This window comes from Eleginops maclovinus, chromosome 15 (assembly GCF_036324505.1).
Source record: "Eleginops maclovinus isolate JMC-PN-2008 ecotype Puerto Natales chromosome 15, JC_Emac_rtc_rv5, whole genome shotgun sequence".
In the NCBI taxonomy this organism is placed as follows: domain Eukaryota; kingdom Metazoa; phylum Chordata; class Actinopteri; order Perciformes; family Eleginopidae; genus Eleginops; species Eleginops maclovinus.
In genome coordinates, this window is record NC_086363.1 from 15,509,372 (window position 1) to 15,529,463 (window position 20,092).

At 40.4% G+C, this 20,092-nt stretch overlaps 1 protein-coding gene across 3 annotated transcripts in view; it reads right to left on the reverse strand.

The window, feature by feature from the left end:
- Positions 1–20,092, reverse strand: part of LOC134876442 (centrosomal protein of 128 kDa) — a 54,832-nt gene that overhangs the window by 19,653 nt on the left and 15,087 nt on the right. For all 3 annotated transcript variants that reach the window (XM_063901366.1, XM_063901365.1, XM_063901364.1), the window contains 4 exons: positions 16,935–17,123; positions 15,334–15,795; positions 10,361–10,525; positions 8,256–8,420 (listed from right to left, as the gene is read on the reverse strand). In XM_063901366.1, coding sequence (XP_063757436.1) covers positions 8,256–8,420; positions 10,361–10,525; positions 15,334–15,795; positions 16,935–17,123 — 981 coding nt within the window. The remainder of the gene's footprint in view (positions 1–8,255; positions 8,421–10,360; positions 10,526–15,333; positions 15,796–16,934; positions 17,124–20,092) is intronic.

Consider the following 20,092-nt stretch of genomic DNA (forward strand, 5'->3'; position numbering starts at 1 on the left):
ACACAACCGAGGTAAAGAAACAAAAAAACGGTTTGTTTTACATGAGATGAACACATGTGCATGCATGCCAATACCTGAAATGGAACATTTAATATCCTGATCCAATCATATTTTTAGGCAATGTAGTTTATTATTTGTAACCCCGTGTACACAAACCGTTCTGTTTAGTGGTCATTATGGTTGCCTTTTGACCAATGCACCAACCGGAAGAGCAAGGCATTGTTACTATATAGTAATAACGTCAATACAGAAACAAACTTGGGTTACCATGGGATATGACAAGAAAATACAACGGTTGGATGATATGTGTCTTTACCAATGAGCTTACAGGTCATCCTAAAGTGCTAGCTTTGTCTGGAACTGAAAAAAAAAAACTTTCTGATGTTCCACTTCTCCAATTTGGCCAATAATGGAAGGCTTATTATATCCAATGTTTACTGATGGCTCACACAAGGCTAATTTGGCATTCATAAAACAGTCCTGCTTTATTTCAAAGAAATGGGCTGTTTTAGTGGGGGTTATATTTCTGTATGTACCGAAGAGAAATGAAACAGATTCCAGGAAGTTCAGTTTGAGAAATAGATCATCAAACTTGAATTACTGTCATAAGCCGAAACACTGCACAGCGGTTTGTAACACTGACATATGACACACTACAAAGTTCTTTTTTAGTGTGACCACCGCAAAGTTAACATTTGGACTGCAGTGTTTTGCAGGATTACTCGTTATTGTGTTTTAGCAAAAACTGAGCCAGAATCATCTTTTGTGCCAGACGGCCGCGCTAACCTCATTTAAAAAAGTGACAGGGCTGTGTTTCTTTGAATGCAGCATAATACTCTTCAGCCACACTAGCAGCTCTGCGTGTGTAAGTCAGGGGAACTCCAAACTCATAACGAGAGCATGGATCACATGATGTCTGAGCCAAATCGTCTAGTAGATGTAAAGATATTTTGTTTTATGAATGAAACATCTCGGAGAACTCATTTGAAAACCATGAATGCCTGTACCAATTTACATGGCAATCCATCCAATAATTTGTCAGATATTTCAGCCTCAAGCCAAGTGGTGGATTGACCAACTGGAATTGCTGCAAGTATGGCAACACAAATCTTGACCTGAATCTGTTTGATGTCCATGTTTATCAGATGAAAGCTACAAGCTCCTAAGGAAAATAAAAAGCGAATAAAGGATCTTTGCCCAATGACAAACCTTTAGTTTCAAATACCTTTGCAAGGAGACTTCCTGCCACCCTGCTAACACACAAAGAGACAAGAGCAAAAGCAAAAAACTCCCACGCTACTACATAGAGGTAAACATCTCCAACAAACACAGATTCCCATGTTGACTGTATGTACTAAATCACACAGTTAACAGAAAGTACAACAGTTTGTATTTTTTCCCCGGGTACACGCTTATAGCAAGGTGTTTACACATGATCAACACACATGGAAAGCACAAAGCAGGCTTTCTTTCGACCCTGAACATAGTCACAGCAGAGGTGTCAGGCAACTTTTTCAAGCAGTCATTCAAAACCCAGATCCAAGCAAAATGAATTTCCCAAGTTGCTGCCACGGCAGCACAAAGTACGGCTATAGAGTTCTGCTGTGCTGAGGTCCCCCGTCTCCAGGAGCGTAGAACCACATGGCAGAGCGTGTGAATGTGTCGGAGGATAAAACATGCGTCTGTGCTTCTCGCTATTCCTTTTTGACTGTTTTCACCAACCATCAAAGGCAGCTGCGCGCAGTGGCAGACAAAAAGGCGGAGAAACTGTTGGAAAACTGAACAAGTAGGCTGGGAGTTTAAAGTGCTGTCTGTGGGGTTGAAGTGAGAGAAATTCCACTATTTTCTCAGCAGCACCGCCGAGAAATCCAAGTGTCTGCCACAGCTAATTTAAATGTGTGACTGTGTGGTGTATATGTCTATTTCAGAGTGCGACTACTACTGTGTGTCTTTGATTACAGTTTGTTTGCTTCACCTACTGCTGAGAAAATGGCAACAATGGCAAAGTTTAGAGAGAAGCAAAAGGTGGAGATGTTACAGACTAAAGCTGGATTCATACCGAATCAAGGGTGGTGGCAAAAAAAGTCCATTCCATGTGGGTAGTGCGTTAGGTCTGCGGTGGTGGAGACAGCAGGGTATGCCGAAAAGTTGGAAAAGAAATGCAAATTGATATCTCAATAAAATCATCCAGAGATTATGTGTCATAAAAACACATGTTGCTAACAAGTGACTGAATAAACTTTTAAAGTCATCACGCCGACATGAGCTGCAATAACTTAGCTTCTTCTGGCAATGGCATTAACGCATCATAAATTACAAGGTGGTGTTAAAATGAGGACAAAATGTGTTATTCACAGAGTGTATATTCTGCTACAAACCAGTATCCAAAGGAAAAATCCCATTGCCTTGAGAACTACCGGGTTAGCTTACAAAAGATGTCATCGCTGCTCTACTCTATACAGAGCGAAACTAAGTTTCAGATGTACTCAATTCCAAATTGCTGCACAAATCTGCATTAATAATGCATATCACAAAATAAGACCTGTCTCACAGGTAGAACTTAAAAATACAGGAATGATTAAGATTGAGAGAACAAAAAAATGGCAGGCTTGACTCAAACAGAGGGTGTAAAGTGCCCGAAGTTCCATTGGCCCCACCTCTTTACGCCCTTGCCCTGCATTGCACAACAAGAGTAGATGAAAAAGAAGACTTGTGGGAAAGCTAATGGCACTTGAAATATTGTTCTTAGGAATGGTCAACTTTACATTTTGAAAGAGGGCACAGCTTCAGGATTCAGTTTGTACATCATCAAGCTAACATGCTAACAAAGATAAGGCTAACATAAACATCTTATTTGATCCTTTTAGCAACAATGGCACCAAACACAATAACACTGAGTCTGATGGAATCTTAGTAGTTTGAAAGATATTGAGAATTGGAAATAAAAAGTCACCAAAGTTACTACAATTCATTCTGACAGAGAGAATGTGTGCACCAAATTGTATTAAAATGTATCAAATATTAAGCTCTACAATTTGAGGTCAGGGGAACTCCAAACTCATAATGAGAAATTGCCTAGATCACATGCTGAGCCAAATCGTCTAGTAGATGTAAAGATATTTTGTTTTATGAATAAAAAAATGTGTAGAACTCATTTGAAAACCATGAATGCCTGTACCAAATTACATGACAATCCATCCAATAATTGGTAAGATATTTCAGCCTCAAGCCAAGTGGTGGATTGACCAACTGGAATCACTGCAAGTATGGCAACTAAAATCTTGACCTGAACAATGGCAATTAGCAACAATGGCATCAAACACAAAGTAACACTGAGTCTGATGGAATCTTATTACTTTAAAAGATATAAAGAGTTGGAAATAAAAAGTAATCAGAGTTACTACAATTCATTCTGACAGGAAGGTGAATGAGTGCACCACATGTAATTACTGATCAAATATTTGAGTTTTCCTGTATTTTAGTTTTTTAACTCAAGCAATGTATCATGTGACAAAAGAAAATAATTGAACGCACTGAAGTAATGAATGTTTGTTTCAAACCATTTCTTTATTGCATAAACAGAACAATCTATTGTAATACATACTGTAACTGTGATATAATGTTACCTATATTGTAAGGTATGTAGAGTGGGGCAAAAAAGTATTTAGTCAGCCACCAATTGTGCAAGTTCTCCCATTTCAAAAGATGAGAGAGGCCTGTAATTTTTATCATAGGTATACCTCAACTATGAGAGACAAAATGAGAAAAAAAATCCAGGAAATCACATTGTAGGATTTTTAAAGAATTTATTTTCTAATGATTGTGGAAAATAAGTATTTGGTCAATAACAAAAGTTCATCTCAATACTTTGTTATATACCCTTTGTTGGCAATGACAGAGGTCAAACGTTTTCTGTAAGTCTTCACAAGGTTTTCACACACTGTTGCTGGTATTTTGGCCCATTCCTCCATGCAGATCTCCTCTAAAGCAGTGATGTTTTGGGGCTGTCACTGGGCAACACGGACTTTCAACTCCCTCCAAAGATTTTCTATGGGGTTGAGATCTGGAGACTGGCTAGGCCACTCCAGGACCTTGAAATGCTTCTTACGAAGCCACTCCTTCGTTGCCCTGGCGGTGTGTTTGGGATCATCGTCATGCTGAAAGACCCAGCCACGCTTCATCTTCAGTGCCCTTGCTGATGGAAGGAGGTTTTCACTCAAAATCTCACGATACATGGCCCCATTCATTCTTTCCTTTACACGGATCAGTCGTCCTGGTCCCTTTGCAGAAAAACAGCCCCAAAGCATGATGTTTCCACCCCCATGCTTCACAGTAGGTATGGTGTTCTTTGGATGCAACTCTGCATTCTTTCTCCTCCAAACACGACGAGTTGAGTTTTTACCAAAAAGTTCTATTTTGGTTTCATCTGACCATATGACATTCTCCCAATCCTCTTCTGGATCATCCAAATGCCCTCTAGCAAACTTCAGACGGGCCTGGACATGTACTGGCTTAAGCAGGGGGACACGTCTGGAACTGCAGGATTTAAGTCCCTGGCGGCGTAGTGTGTTACTGATGGTAGCCTCTGTTACTTTGGTCCCAGCTCTCTGCAGGTCATTCACTAGGTCCCCCCGTGTGGTTCTGGGATTTTTGCTCACCGTTCTTGTGATCATTTTGACCCCACGGGGTGAGATCTTGCATGGAGCCCCAGATCGAGGGAGATTAGCAGTGGTCTTGTATGTCTTCCATTTTCTAATAATTGCTCCACAGTTGATTTCTTCACACCAAGCTGCTTACCTATTGCAGATTCAGTTTTCCCAGCCTGGTGCAGGTCTACAATTTTGTCTCTGGTCTCCTTTGACAGCTCTTTGGTCTTGGCCATAGTGGAGTTTGGAGTATGACTGTTTGAGGTTGTGGAAAGGTGTCTTTTATACTGATAACGAGTTCAAAAAGGTGCCATTAATACAGGTAATGAGTGGAGGACAGAGGAGCCTCTTAAAGAAGAAGTTACAGGTCTGTGAGAGCCAGAAATCTTGCTTGTTTGTAGGTGACCAAATACTTATTTTACCGAGGAATTGAACAATTAATTCATTACAAATCCTACAATGTGATTTCCTGGATTTTTTTTTCTCATTCTGTCTCTCATAGTTGAGGTATACCTATGATAAAAAATACAGGCCTCTCTCATCTTTTTAAATGGGAGAACTTGCACAATTGGTGGCTGACTAAATACTTTTTTGCCCCACTGTATATATTGCACGAAGACTTTGGCCATATCACCGAAGCCTATATGACAGCATACTGCTCTATTAAGTATTAACTTCCACTACACTGTCTTACAACTTCTTGCATTAGTGCCTCTTAAGAGAAGGAAGAGAGGTATCATGAGGAAACTGAAACCTAATATACCCCTTAACTGTTAATGATTCCCCTCATTAGGCCAATCACTCATGAGTTTGACTTCTTCCCAACACGACAGATTACAGATGAGGCGAGGCATTGGCTGGCAGGTCTGGCTGCAGCACTGCTGGCCAGATAGTGAAATCTATATGAGCAGATAAGAGCAAGCTGGGTTCATTAGCTTGGGGTAGCCGAGTAAAACTAGCTTCGAGCTTGTAGGGAGGAGAGAGTGTGAACCATGTGTCTATTAGTGTGTGGGTATTTCCTGTAGGCAATATGTGTAAAACGTTAGTGTTTTCAGTAGGAAAGTAGAAACGTTACTGTGCATAACTAGCTTTGATGTCATGCATATTATATAACATATAATTAATCCACAAAATACAATAGCTATCAGATAAGGATACCTTTTTACATGGCTTTTTGCCTTTTGATGCAAATTCTCAGGTTTCATATTTTTTTCCTCTTCTTTGAAAGGTTTACAAGCGTTAAAAAAGCTCTTTATTTTTCTCATGCTGACTGTGCTGCAGCACATCTTTTCACCCTCTGTCTGAAACCAGAGTGCAGCCTGCTTTGATTGGTAAGGTTACAAAGAAATTTCCCTGTGAGGGATTGATAGAGTATGTCTTCTTTTTCTTTTGCCCGGCTCTGTTGTGGTTGGTCAACTGCTTAAGAGATGTCCCGCCCCTCAGCCTATCACGTACAAACTGTTGGAGCGCTAACGAATACAAGCATAAGTGTTATGTGGGGATGCCACTAAGCTAAGTTAGCAAACAAAGGAGTCCAATGGAGGTGTTTCAGGAGGAGCGTTTAAGGAGCAATTGAAAGCACAGAGGGTAGGAAAACATACCTCACCCTGTGATTGAAACAGATTTATCTTTATATAAAAATTGATTGAACCCAACAAAATAGCTTTACATTTCTTCCATTGATGTAGCAAAATGCTATGGTACACTTTGGCAAGTTCATACACGCAGAAACATATACAAAATAAATCACCCCACAAAAAACTGTCACCTAGAGATGCAGGGCCAAACAGTAAAAGGACTGCACTTATATAGACACACCCAGCTTTCTCCCATTCACACACATTCATATGATGGCAGGGACTCCAATTCAAGGTGCTGAGGGAGTCTAACGTACACATACATACTGTTGGCCCCTGCCACAGAGGGCTTTTTAGCCTTAAATATGATTCCCAAAGGACCTTCGGATTGGAGCTACGAACAGCGCTACCTCCTGAGCCACAGCCGTCAATCAGTCTCATATATCCAATGTTTTACATCAAACTGACCTACCTGATGGTTTTATGTCACGGACAATGCAACACAGACAGTACCTTAAAGCCACTCACAGAAAATAGAGTGTGGAGGATTAACCTTAAAGAGAAGGAGGTACTGTCACTTTTAAATATGAAGAAAAAATGTGAACTTCATTTCTTCACAAAAGGAAATGTATAGAACAATGTTTGTATGCTGTCAATAAGAGTATGCAGAAAGAAAACCCTGCATAACCATGACCGACATGGAAATTGCAATCAGTGCATCTCTACTCTCTGATTCTAACATATTCACGCTATTAAAGGAACAAACATCTTTCAATCAAAAAGAGATGGAAGAATTTCAGATTCAATACAAGCCACCATACAGCCTTCATCGCAGTATACAGTATTCCCGAGATAAGTACGCCTTGATGAGGAGTATGCATCATGTCATACAGAGCTGAGAAGATTATTCAGATTGATTATCATCATTTTCCAAGCAAAAGTATTCAAAGTTGATTGTTAAATTTAATGTTGGGGTTTTAAGGAATTTAAATTTTAGTTCATTTAATTGTGGGTTTTGTCTGACCAAAACAAGACCTTAAGAGTTAAAATATGGTACTTTTCTTTGGTGTTTTGTAGACCAAATGATACATTGAAAAGATCATTTTCAAATGATTACATTATAAAAATAACATTTATAATATTCTAAGGGATACAGGGTTTCTCTAGAAAAATATAGCATGAGTGCGCTAACATCACTTGGGGCAAAAAAATGACGGCCCCGCCCACTTTAAGGTGAAAATAATGCATAAGAGCGAAGCGGGAAATAATAGTTTCTTCATGTCTTAAAGCTGCGGAGTCTTATATTGCACCCAAAAAAGTAGAGTAAAAGAAATGATCTAATTCAGAAATCCCAGTTTCAGTGTAAGCCCGAAGCCTGCCACAGACTGAACGGACATCCATCCCGTAATTACTCTGTAAATACAAAGCTGTCTGAGGCTCTATTTGACGCGTTTCATATTTTAGGAATAAATATACCGTTTTTGACGGACGAAAATGTTGTTTTCTAGCATAAAGTAAAAACTTGATGGGAAAAATGAGCATTTTGTAATGAGGGCGCATCCCGGAAGTAAGCAGGCGTTACCCGGTTTAGACAAAACCCTGGGCTATGTTATAAACTTTAACACTTAAAACAAATATGGCTGTGTGAGCTGAACCTACAAATCAAAAATAGACATTGTACTTGTCCACATAATGGAAATGCCATATGACACTTGACCTTGACATTGTATAAAATGACTGCATGTAAAAGAGTTGCAAATATTACCAAGCTGCAGCACTATGCAGCATTTACCCCACTGTCCTGCTTCTCCAGCCACTCAGGTACTGAATGGAGTCCCTTTGCTCTTACTAACCTTAGCAAGACCTGACAAATACTGAAGTAATCAACTGTTTCCCAGGAATTTTGGGACTATTGGAGCTAAACGGCGAGTCAATATTGTACTTTTGAAGCCCCTGCAGTGGCTGAAATAGCTAAATGCAGCTTTAAACATACTCAAGCTAATAATAAATACAACGTAATCAAATAAATTACCTGTAGTTTGTCTTCACCGTTCCTAGCCAGGCTGCGCCAGGCTGCATCCAGTTCCTCGCCCATGGAGGTAAGGACTGCCTCTTGCTCTGCTTCCATCCGCAACACTTTCTCCTCCAGCCTAAGACGCTCCGACTCTGAAGCACGCCTCCGCTCACCCGACCTGACCTGTGAAAGACGAGAGAGAGCCGAGTGGGGTATAGTGGGTGAAAATTAACAACCGTTATGTCATTTGAATCTTACAAGAAAGAAGTTTTGCAGTTGATTTCTTTGGAGATGGCTTGGAAAATTCCAGGTTTGCTGATTAGACGATCAACTTCAGTAGATGTTGTATTAAAGCGTTACAAGTGTGGTGCAGGAAAGAGTCCTAAAGCCAGAAAAGAGTTAGCATTTAAGCACCTCTTGGTTCCTTAGTCTCAACGTAATTTTTTTTTGGAATGAGTTTATGGTAAGATTTCTGGAATAGGGTCTGTGGTTACAAGTCAACAACATTTTTAGGTTCTTTTCTACAATACAGAATATCTCAGTAAATACTCCACTGGGGCTTTTGACTGCTTAAAAAAGGAGTGTTTGACTAAATGGCACTTCTAAAAGTCATCACGCCAAACGTGAATCCGCCTTTACCTTAGCGGTAGCAACGTGAAGTCAATAAACCATGATGTACTTCTGTGCTAGCCTTACGTTAGCTTTTTACCACTGCTTATTGGAGACTATCCTGCTGAGTATCATGAACATGTGTTTGCTACAGATCTTATTTTCTGCAATTATTCCAATATCCAATAGTCAAATCTGATTTTATGGAGCAAACCCTTGCAATGTTTTTTTTAAAAGATATTTTTAGGGGGCTTTTTGCCTTTAATCGGATAGGACACAGTAAAGTGGGAGAGAGAGTCGGGGTGGGATCTGGAAAGGACCACGGGTCGGGAATCGAACCCGGGTCGCCGGTGTATGGTGCAGGTGCCCCAGCCAGTTGCGCCACGGCCAGGGCCGAACCCTTGCAATGTTAACTTCGGGGTCAGCCTACAAAAATGTGTAACAACTGCACCACTCTATACGCAGATAAACTCCGGGCCTCAGACAGCCATTCAGTGTACTCCTTCACAAACAAACCTAGTTAAGTTTCCCTTCCCTAGCCTGCACCGTCAATAGTTTCAGGGTCCCCACAAGGACACAGCGATCGATAAGTCCGAGCCACAGGAACCAACTGATCAGTGCTACCCAGGGACCGTGGATCATTATCCTGTCTCTGGGATAATAAACCGCTCCATGTTATATTAATAAGAGCCACTTTTTCTTTATTCACCCGATTTACAATCAATACATGGATCCCAAAAGAGCCTCATACAACTTATCAGGGGCCTGTCAGAGAAGTGAATAGGGGTTCAATACTCGATCTGCAGTTGTAAAACACCTGAGGACGTATTGATAAATCCCCTTAAATAGTGCTGATCTGGCAGCACTTAACCTTTTGAACCATACTTAAGTCTGTATGATCACGTGACCCGAGCGGATATACTAGTAGATCTTAATGCCGAGAAGGAAGGTAGGAAAGCAATGTCCTTGATGGTAGACATTCATAAATATATAAAAAAGAACATGGTTAATTCTATTGCATTATCTTTAAAAAGTCCAAGTGCGCTATATAAATGATATCAAAAAGGGTTTCAAGTTAACAACTCTATTTAAACTTAACGCAGAGGTCACATCAGTGTCTGCACATTCTCTCCATGCACCTATAAACGCATATCTATCAACCTGTGTGGTATGTATATTAATTATTTAAAAAATACATAATAAATTAAAATTAAATGCAATTAAATGCGGTCTATCATTAAAAAATGTAAATTAAAATGATGGGTTTGAACAGATTATGACAAAATGTCTACGACCATGTAAGTCAAAAATGATTGACAGCGCTATAACCGGTGCGGATGACTCACGTCTGTACAATTTGTCGAACCATTTAGATGTCTTTCATTTCAGCGTCCTTGGACTTCATCTGTCACGAGTAATTAGAATCAGCACAAATACCTCAAACTTTCCAGTACTCACTTATTGGAAGTTTCACGTCATTAGATTATATAAAAAGCACAGGAGGCGGGGCTTACTTTGTCGTCCAGATCCTGTTTGAGTAGCTGGTACTTTCTGCGGAGTAGTGCATGTGCCTCGTCTTTTGTGCTCAGCTGGGCTGCCAGCTTATCACACTCATCCTTCATCCTGTCCAACTTGATGCGCAGCGCCGCACACAGCTCCTTGGCTGACACTGCATCTGCCTAGTGGAGAAGGGGGTGTGTTTAAGGCAATGATACACGGGCAATCATTTGAGATAATGAGGACTGATGTGTATCTGCAGGCTGCAGTTTGTCTTTCTGTGATATTCAAGCCTTGAGATATACTGGGAGTATAAAGAGCAAATACGTTTTCCAAGTTGCATTCGCATTGACATAAATGCTGCTTCTTCCTACATCATGTCACCTTTGTTAAAATCCTACCTTAGAAACTTTCTTGAAATGTATATTAATTTTATTTCTATTTCTTTTGTATACGTTTGATTTTCTTAAGTCATAAAGGTGGTGCTAAAGGGGCTATTATGCTCATTTCAGGTTTCTATATTGTATTTTATTCCTCTACTGTGACATATTACCATGCTTTAATGTTCCACAAAGTTTTTATTTCGACATACTGCCTGTGCTGCAGCACCTCTTTTCACCCGTCTGTCTGAAACCAGAGCCCAGTCTGCTCTGATTGGTTAGCTTGTCAATTCTATTGTGAATGATCAAACGCTGTCAACATGTCCCGCCACTTATCACAAACAATGTGTTCAAGCATTAGCCAAAAGAGGTGTGAGTTTCGAATTGATGTACCATCTTATGGAAGTAAATGGAGGCGTCTTAGTGGGGAAGTGGGAGAGAAACTCCCTCTGAACTTTGGGATTTTAGCCTTTGCAAACCATTTACATGTACATAAACCTATATAAACACACTACATGGAATGGAAAACTCCCAAAAAGCAATAAGAAGGCCTCTTTAATATGTGTGGTTTATTATATAAAATATTTCTATCTTTATTTCTCAATCTTATTAAATCTATCTTTTATTAGTTTGTAGTTACTATCTTTAGGTCCTTGACGTTGAAATTGGGTTACTTACGGGAGGGCTTTTTTCCTTTTCAGCTATGCTTTCTACCATCCCGTTACAACTCACTTTGTTTTCTTGTATCAATTGTCAGTATTAATATTTGAATAGTTGAATAAAATAAAAAAATATCTAAAGTCAGGTATTGCAGGTACAGGGTGAATAAACAACAAAGTCTGACATGGCATTATAATTGTTTGCTGGGTCAAGAGAATGAGTAAATGACATCCCCAAGACTCTCAAAATCACGGTCTAAGTCCTTAAATCGTTTCTTAGTCGAGCTGAAGCTTGAGGAAGAAAATCCAGCCTCAGCTCAGACATAAGCTTTCTATCTACAGTGATCACTTTATCACACATGGCTGAAGATATAGTAAAGTGGAATGAACAACAATGGATAGACTGCCAGAGACAGCAACGACTAGGACAAAAAAGAAAAAAACTGGAAGTGAGAAGAGAGGAAAAACCGATGGAAAAAGCTCAATTAGAACTGGAGGGAGGCAGTAAGAGGGGGATTAAGACAGAGCGAGCGGAGGAGAAATCAACAGTGAGAGGACAAGTATTAGAAAATAAGAATATTTAAAGCTTTTTCCTGACAGTTGACTGTATCAAAATCGTAATGCAGGCCTCTGGTGATGTGAATATTGGGTGGGCTTCTTAGGGACATCTGCAGTACCCGTGGGCTAGCACTTTAAAACATTCAAGCAAACGCCCTTGTCCTTACCGTGCTCAGAAATGACACCATTACAATGAGCGATGTCAGATATTAATGCCATTCTGCACCGCTAATGGGCTAAACTCAACCATATCAGGGAGGACCATGCCCCTTAAGAAACAATGTACCCATGAGGGTTCATCATTGGAGATATCGAAAGGCAGGGAGGCGCGTAGGGCACTGGGGGAGTATGCCGAAGTGGAGTCCCCTATCTGCAGCGCAGCCTTGATGAGACTTCTGAGGTCTTATATCGGGGTTTTTAAATATTCACGCTCTGGGCTTTGGAATGGCCGTGAGGATCCATGGGGCTCCACACACCATTAAGAACTCAGCTATCCTCGATTCACCCATACTCAGAGGACAGAGGCCCGACCAATGAAGGAAATTACCCCAAATGAGGATTTTGTCTGTGTCTCGCTGAGTCGGAAATGTGCCAGATGTTTAGTGGCTGAGGCATGTTACCCCGCGCTGAATTGAAAGTGCGTGCCAATGAGACTCTAAATGTCAATTAGAGTGCGGCGCTCTGTGATCCATGCCCAGGTGCACAGAAAAAAAAACATTTTGGGGGTTATTTTAACCTTCACATCTCAAAAGATTTATGGTTTATGTATTCGTGTCACTTCCAATGCACAATCCAGCGACCAGCGCTGCATTTGAAATGGGTAACGGTAAAGGTCAAAGGAATAGTACAAAATGTTTGGGAATACACCTTGCAGAGGTTTAGTTGAAACCCCTCTCATTTCTGTGCAATAAACAGCTAGCTAAAGCTTGGAACAGCTGATTAGCTTAGCATAATGTGTTATGCTTTTTAACAGTTTCTTTCATACTGACTGGCTATTTTACCATTCCATTTGTGTTTTACGACAGTTGTATTTGTTTGCCTGTATTGTTTGTGTTTGTTGTTTTTCATGCTGCTTTCTTGGCCAGGTCGCTATTGAAAGAGAGATTTTAATCTCAATGAGACTTTTATCTGGTTAAATAAACGATACAGCGGCGGAAAAAATGAAGAGATCACATGTTTTGCTGCCATTCCAGTGTCTGTTGATTCCAACATAGTTTATAGAATACAATAAAAGAAAAACAAAATCAGGGCTCCAGACTGCGACCAATGGTCATTTTGCGACCAAAATTTGAGAGGGTGCGACTGAATTTTACATCTGGTCGCACATGTGCGAGAGGTTACTGCGGCGAAAAAAGTCCGAACCCATACTTTTCAGGAAGACTGGCTGCGAGAATTCAGCTGGTTGAGGTACAGTAAGGAGACAAACTACCCCAGAACTGCGGGGAACACGAAGTTTGCCGACAGTGCAGGCACTTCGCAGTTTAAACACAATACTCTAGTTAAACACAATCTTAGCCTCAGGCATAGAGTATGCCAAGACATGTTAATAAATGAAAAAGCAACCCCACTGCCGGCTGCTTTTAGAAGACAAGAGGCTGTAAATAATACCGCAGATGAGGCTGAAATGATGCTGAAATGTAACACGGCCTACTTTGTTGCTAAAGAGGAACTACCCTTCACCAAATTCAAAAGCCAGCTCGGCCTTCAAAGGAAGAATGGATTAAACATGAACGAAACATACAACAATGACACAGCATGCGCACAATTCGTTTATATTCTGTGAATATATTTGTTGGTCATGACAGCGATGGTGCTGTCGGTTTACCCTCTATGTTGCATCTTCAAAAGTATAATAAAAAATCAAATGTGACACTGAATTTGAAACAGCACATTGTGGTAATCCCTCAATCTATTATCAAAGTATTTATTACTAATACAGTGATATTTAGTACAAATGTGAATATTTGGTTAGCATGTTGATTTACAGTGTGTGCTCCTAACATTTCTGGTTGTGCCCCTAAAGTTTTCAGTTGGGGGCCACAGTGTTCCTAGTGAAAAAAGTTAGTCTGGAGCCCTGTATATTTTATATATATATAATAAAAGAGAAAAGCAGATAGCAGGGGGTCTATAGAATGATAACAATATCAAAGTGTTTGAATAACCGTGTGGCTTGGTTGGGGGTGATGTTTTTGGCATCAGTGAAATAACATGATATAAAACATTGATTCAAGATAAATCAGTCATTATGCCAATCATGACAGCATTAAGAGAGGAAAAATAATCTATTTTTGACCAATCCCTGACTCTTATCTTAAATATAACAAAGAAAATAATCCTCCCAAAGTGTTGAAACATATTTGCCTGCTTAAATATCACATATTCGTTAATGGCTTTGAGAGTTTCTTAGATTAACTGCCCAAAGGAGAGCAATTGAGAAGGAGGAAGGTCATGACTGATGGTTAATTGATACTCAATATTTATACATAGTCATACATTTAGAACAGACAACCGCAGCCCAGGATGTATAAAATACAATCATGGGATACAAGATAAAGTAAGCTGGATTGAACAGGGTTCAGTTTCGAACAAACAGTAAAAATGACTGATGGCAGAACATACATTTTATTTAGATTGTATGTATTTGTTATATCATAAATGGCAGCATTAGAAATAATGGTAGCTATTTATCAGTTATTAGATTTTAATCTCAATGAGACTTTTATCTGGTTAAATAAAGGATAGCCAGCGGCGGAAAAAATGAAGAGATCACATGTTTGGCTGCCATTCTAGTGTCTGTTGAATTCCAACATAGTTTATAGAATACAATAAAAGAAAAACAAAATCAGGGCTCCAGACTGCGACCAAATGGTCGCATTTTGCGACCAAAATTTGAGAGTGTGCGGCTGAATATTACATCTGGTTTTACATTTTATGTATTTGTTATATCATAAATGGCAGCATTAGAAATAATAGTAGCTATTTATCAGTTATTAGAGACAAACCCACCCAAACTCAAAATGTGTTGCTAGTGGAGCCACTCAAGTATAATTTGAAGGGCCTTAGCCTTCCTGTCTCTACTGTAGTCGCCTACCCACCTCTCTGAAGCTTATCAATAAACTATTAATTAAGGTATATGTTGTTTGTTCAATATATGTGGCATTATTCTTTGGTTACGCTGCAACCAGAAAGACTCCGGATAGATTTGAGACAGAGTCAAGCTGGCTGGTTCCAGGCTTAATGCTACGCTAAGCTAACCGTAGCTAGACATTTACTGTACAGACATGAGAGTGGTATCATCTAACTGTGCAAAAACTAAATATGTGAATTCCCAAAATGTCACTTTTTCTTTAACTGTACCATATATACTCTGAGCGTGTTTATAAGAGGGCTTACCTTAACCTCCTCCAGGTGTGCCTGTATTTCCTCCCGCTCGTGATGGCACAGCGTGAGCTTGTCCTGCACTTCACGACACTTCTTTGTCCTGCTGTCCTCCATCATGGCCCTCGTGTTGTCCAGTTCTGTCCGATGCACCTCTCTCTCCAGCTGCAGCTGCTGCCCCAGTGCGGCCCTCTCCTCCTGCACCACTGTCAGCTTGGCCTGGACCTCTAAGAAGCCTCTCTGGAGATCATTCTTGGAGCTCTCCTCCTCGGCCAATCGTTGGACTAGCCGAGAATGGGCCGACGTAATCTGCTTTAGTGAGGTCTGGAGCTCGGCCTGCGTGTCCTGGTCTCTCTGACAGCGACGGGCCTGGCTGTCAGCCTTTTCTTCCAGCCTCTGGTTCTCTTCCTTCAGCCGTGTCTGGACAGCAGCCAGACGCTGAGTCTCCTCCTCCAGTGCGGCTGAGGCCTCCCGCACCTAGGGTTAGGATCCTGTTAGAATCTGATCAAAGCTCTTTAAACGACTCTTTAGCTGAGCTTTAATCATTTTTTACTTACAGCACCTCAAACTAAACATGACATGACAAATTGGTCTGCCAAATAAATTAAAATCAAAGCTGTGTCTGAGGCTGGAGCGGGATTTGCCTAAACAAACAGAATAGAAGTATTTCAGAAAATAATTGATACACGTGAACTTTGGCATGGCTTCAATGTTTGCTGACAGCTAAAAGGTTTTACCTCTCATGACATCCAAAAAGCATACTTCAATGTTTGATTCAACCCTGAGGCTTTTGAAACTAATCCCATATCAATAAACCACACATCATTTAAAGGGGCCATATCACGCTCATTTATGGGTTCAAATTTGTAACTTGTCTTTCTTTCGAGAACACTTTTAAATGCTTTAATGTTCCAAAAACACTTTACTTTTCCTCTTCTGTCTGTTTGAATATATTTGTATTAACCGCCTGTATGAAATGCGCTGTCTCTTTAAGCCCAACAAAAGAAAAGTCTGCTCGCGGAAAAAATATGGCACAACTTTGCAAATGCTGTTCCTTAGCCGTGGGTCGGGATACTCAGATGGTTTGTGGTATATTCTAATGAGCCTTAATGTGATTTAGTTAGGGGAGCCTGATTGTGATTGGTTTGTTGAATCCCATATTTTCTGACAGTTGTAGCCACAAAAAGCAACAGATATTTCAGAGTTTGAGGGTCGAAAGGGACTTTACACACCAAAATGTATGTGAACAAGCACTGAATAATCTCACTTTTTATAATGATCCACATTCCTGAACAGTGAATATTAATTTGTACCATAAAATAGCAGATTCAGGGTGTCATGATTTAATACGGTTAGACTGAAGCACTCTTCTGTACACCAGTAAATCTTAAATATGTAAATATGGAGTTTAATCCCAAATCAATTCTACATCTAAGTCTCTTGAACATACTGTGATTGGATGTAAAGTAAAATGACTTTAATATGTGCCCTTATTGGAGCTGTTGAAACAAATGCTATAGTTGACGTTCCTTTAGTTAAAATAAAAATGAAATAATTTTTGGTCCCCAGTGAGTTGGATAGGTGTTTTGGATTTCTGTACGTGTTCAGCCTAGTACCTCCCGGCTGTCCTGCTCCAGGGACAGCTGGCGCTGGCGGGCCTCAGACAGTTCCACGTCCTTGCGGTGGAGCTCTTCCTCCCGCTGAGCCAATCGGCCAAGGATTTCGGCGAGCTCCCTGCGGGCCGCCTCAGTCTGCTGGCTCAGCGCCTTCAGCTGAGCGCGAGAGCTCTCTTTTTCCCTGGCTGCCTGGAGGGAGAGAAAAGAGGAAGAGGGGGTGGGAGAAGAGACGGTAAATGAAGAATGACAAATGAAGAGGAGGCGGAATATGGTGTACAAAAAGGAGCTCTGACAATAACGATGAGGAGAGAAAGAGTGACAGAGAGACAGAGGCAGAGAAACATATGCCGTAGCAGCTTTTTGCGCTGATAGGAAAATGCTAGCACTCAGCTCTCTGATAAGGGACAATGGTCAGGTCTGTTCAAGGCAGATTGCTTCTAATACTCCGGCTTTGACTGAAATTTGCAAAGACTTTGCTAAAGCTCAGAACCTAATCATTTAATTGAGCACTTGATTCTCTCCCCTAATTCATTAAGGGGGTAGAAATGATTTTGTAATTAATTCGCGTCACGTCGAGCCAGGTGGGAGTGTGTCGGTCTGTCTGTCATGTCGCAGAAGCTGCTGACTGCGAGTTTGGAGGTGCCTCACTCAGTTCAAATGGAATGGAAATAACTGGGAGGTGACTTTCAAGACGATAATAATTGTCAGCCAGTAATTATTCAACTAAGCACAGCTGCTTTAACACACCTTATAAAAAGGTACTACTTCATTTCATATTTTGTTATATTCTCACTTAATTAATTCAGAATACATTATTCAAGGGTATTAATCTGACCTTTGATATAAAACCCTCTGTGCTAGAAACCTAACAGAGAACGGCCTGAATATGTATTCAACCACTTTGCTTTGTCTGGGTTGAATCGCGCCATTAATGAAAAGCTCCTGGATATTCCACATCACTACTGGTGGGCCTTATTCAGTTTCCAGTAGTTTGAAAAAGCACACCATTGTTTCCTTTCAAACTGAGACCTTCTTTTACTGGAAGAATATGGATTGCAGCAAGAGATGTGTTAATCTCCTGCTCTTCATGATGATTTTATTTAAAGGGACTTTATAATGCTCATTTTCAGGTTCATATTTGCATTTTTTGTCTCTACTGTGACATGTTTAAATACTTTAATGTTCAAATAACTCTTTGTTGTTCTCATACACCAGTGCTGCAGCACCTCTTTACACCCTCTGTCTGAAACCAGAGCCCAGTCTACTCTGATTGGTTAGCTGGCCAGCTCTGTTGTGGTCAACCGCTTAGAGATGTCCCGCTCCTTAGCCTATCACGTACAATCTGTTGGAGTACATAGCAATGGAAGTGCAAGTATTACATAGTGATATCTTTACATTATGGAAGTAAACAAAGGGGTCCAATGGAAGCGATTCAGGGTGGGGGAGGGGAGTGCGTGGGAGAAAAACTCCCTCTGGAGGGAACATTGGGATTTTAGCCTTTGCAGACCATTTACAGGCACACAAACCTATATAACACACTCCATGAGAGGGAAAACCCTAAAAAGCTTAATAGAAGTACAGAAGGTGCTGCGGTCAATTACCAAACTATGAAAGAACTTGATGGAAATGGCCCTAAATATTTGACTTTTAGAGAATTTCTCCCCGTTACAGGAAGGTGTTGATGTATTTTCTGAAAAACAGTAAGATCCTATGCAACAAAAGAAGGAGAATCATTGCCTAAAACACAAGGTTGCTAAGAAATATTGGAAATATAACATCCGAGTAACACAATCCATAATGTTTGGGCTTATTCTAAAAATATGGTGTATCGCTGGAGCTAGTTGTAGCTTCCACCATCCACTGATGTATTCTGACGTCAGTGCAGATCTACAGAGTTTGGCTGAGATGAGGTTGGTTTTACGCTGTTCGCCTGGAGCGGCACTACAGATCTGTCTACCACTGGAGAAGGGAAATACATTTCAGTGAATTTTTGATTACTTTTTCGGAGTGTCTATTTGCACCCCTGGTACAAATAGCCTTGGCCACACAGCTGAGCTATTCACACCCCGTGACGTAACACCAAAATAAAAGCTGCTGGTTTGCACAAAAAACACCACCACGGACATCCGTTTTTTCGTCATCAGAAAGTGAAGAATACTGCTAGGTTTTGGCACTAATATCTGTTCCAATTAAAAACGAGATGGAAACATTGTGTTTTATTTTCATAATCGATGTTTAGTGAACACATTACAACCGTCAGTTTGTTAGTTTTTAGAAATTACGCGATCATCACGTTCAGCCATATTAAGTATATTTTTGCTTGCAAACCACAGACATGTTATAGTAATAATTGGCGTAGCGGTAAGCCACTTGGGTTAAGATGCGGGAGTCCCGGGTTCGATTCTTGCCCGATGCGTTTTGGCAGTGAGTAGTAGAAGTGATAGTCCGCATACCAACATCTCTGCAGAGAAGGCGCGCAATTTGAAAAACAATTCAGTTCTCAAACGGAAGTTTTGATTACAACAATTAGCTAGTGCACCAGGGTGTAAATAGCACACGTTGCTATAAATAGCATACATTATTCTGAATGTCTATTAGCACCCCTGGTACAATAGCCTTGGCCACACTATTCACACCACTGATCTGAATAGTCAAAGAAGGTTCTTTATAGATCTGTGATTCACACCCCGTGAATTACCACCAAAAACACCTTGCTCGTGAGCACAAAAGCCATTGCGGACATTCGTTTTTTCTTCATCAGAAAGCGAATAATTCTGATGGCACTTATATCTTTTTTAATTGAAATATAGATGTCTTTCTTAACTCTTAGTTGAGGATATCTCTGGCCTAATGGATAGCGACGTAATCCTCCATATCATTTCATGCTAAATCACCTCTCCCATTTAAATCGTTAAGCTTGAAGTTATGATTATTAGCTATATAACCAAAGCAACCATGAAACAAAACTTTAGCTGCCTTTTCAGTTTAATATTTCACCGGGGTACGAATAGCATTCACTTCTATTTGCACCAGGGTACAAATAGCATACAGTGCTAATTGTACCAGGGGTGCAAATAGCCTTACCCGTACTTTTTAGAACACTCAGTCAAAGCAGGTACGCATAAGCCACTGCTCAGAAAATGCAACACAGAAGAAGA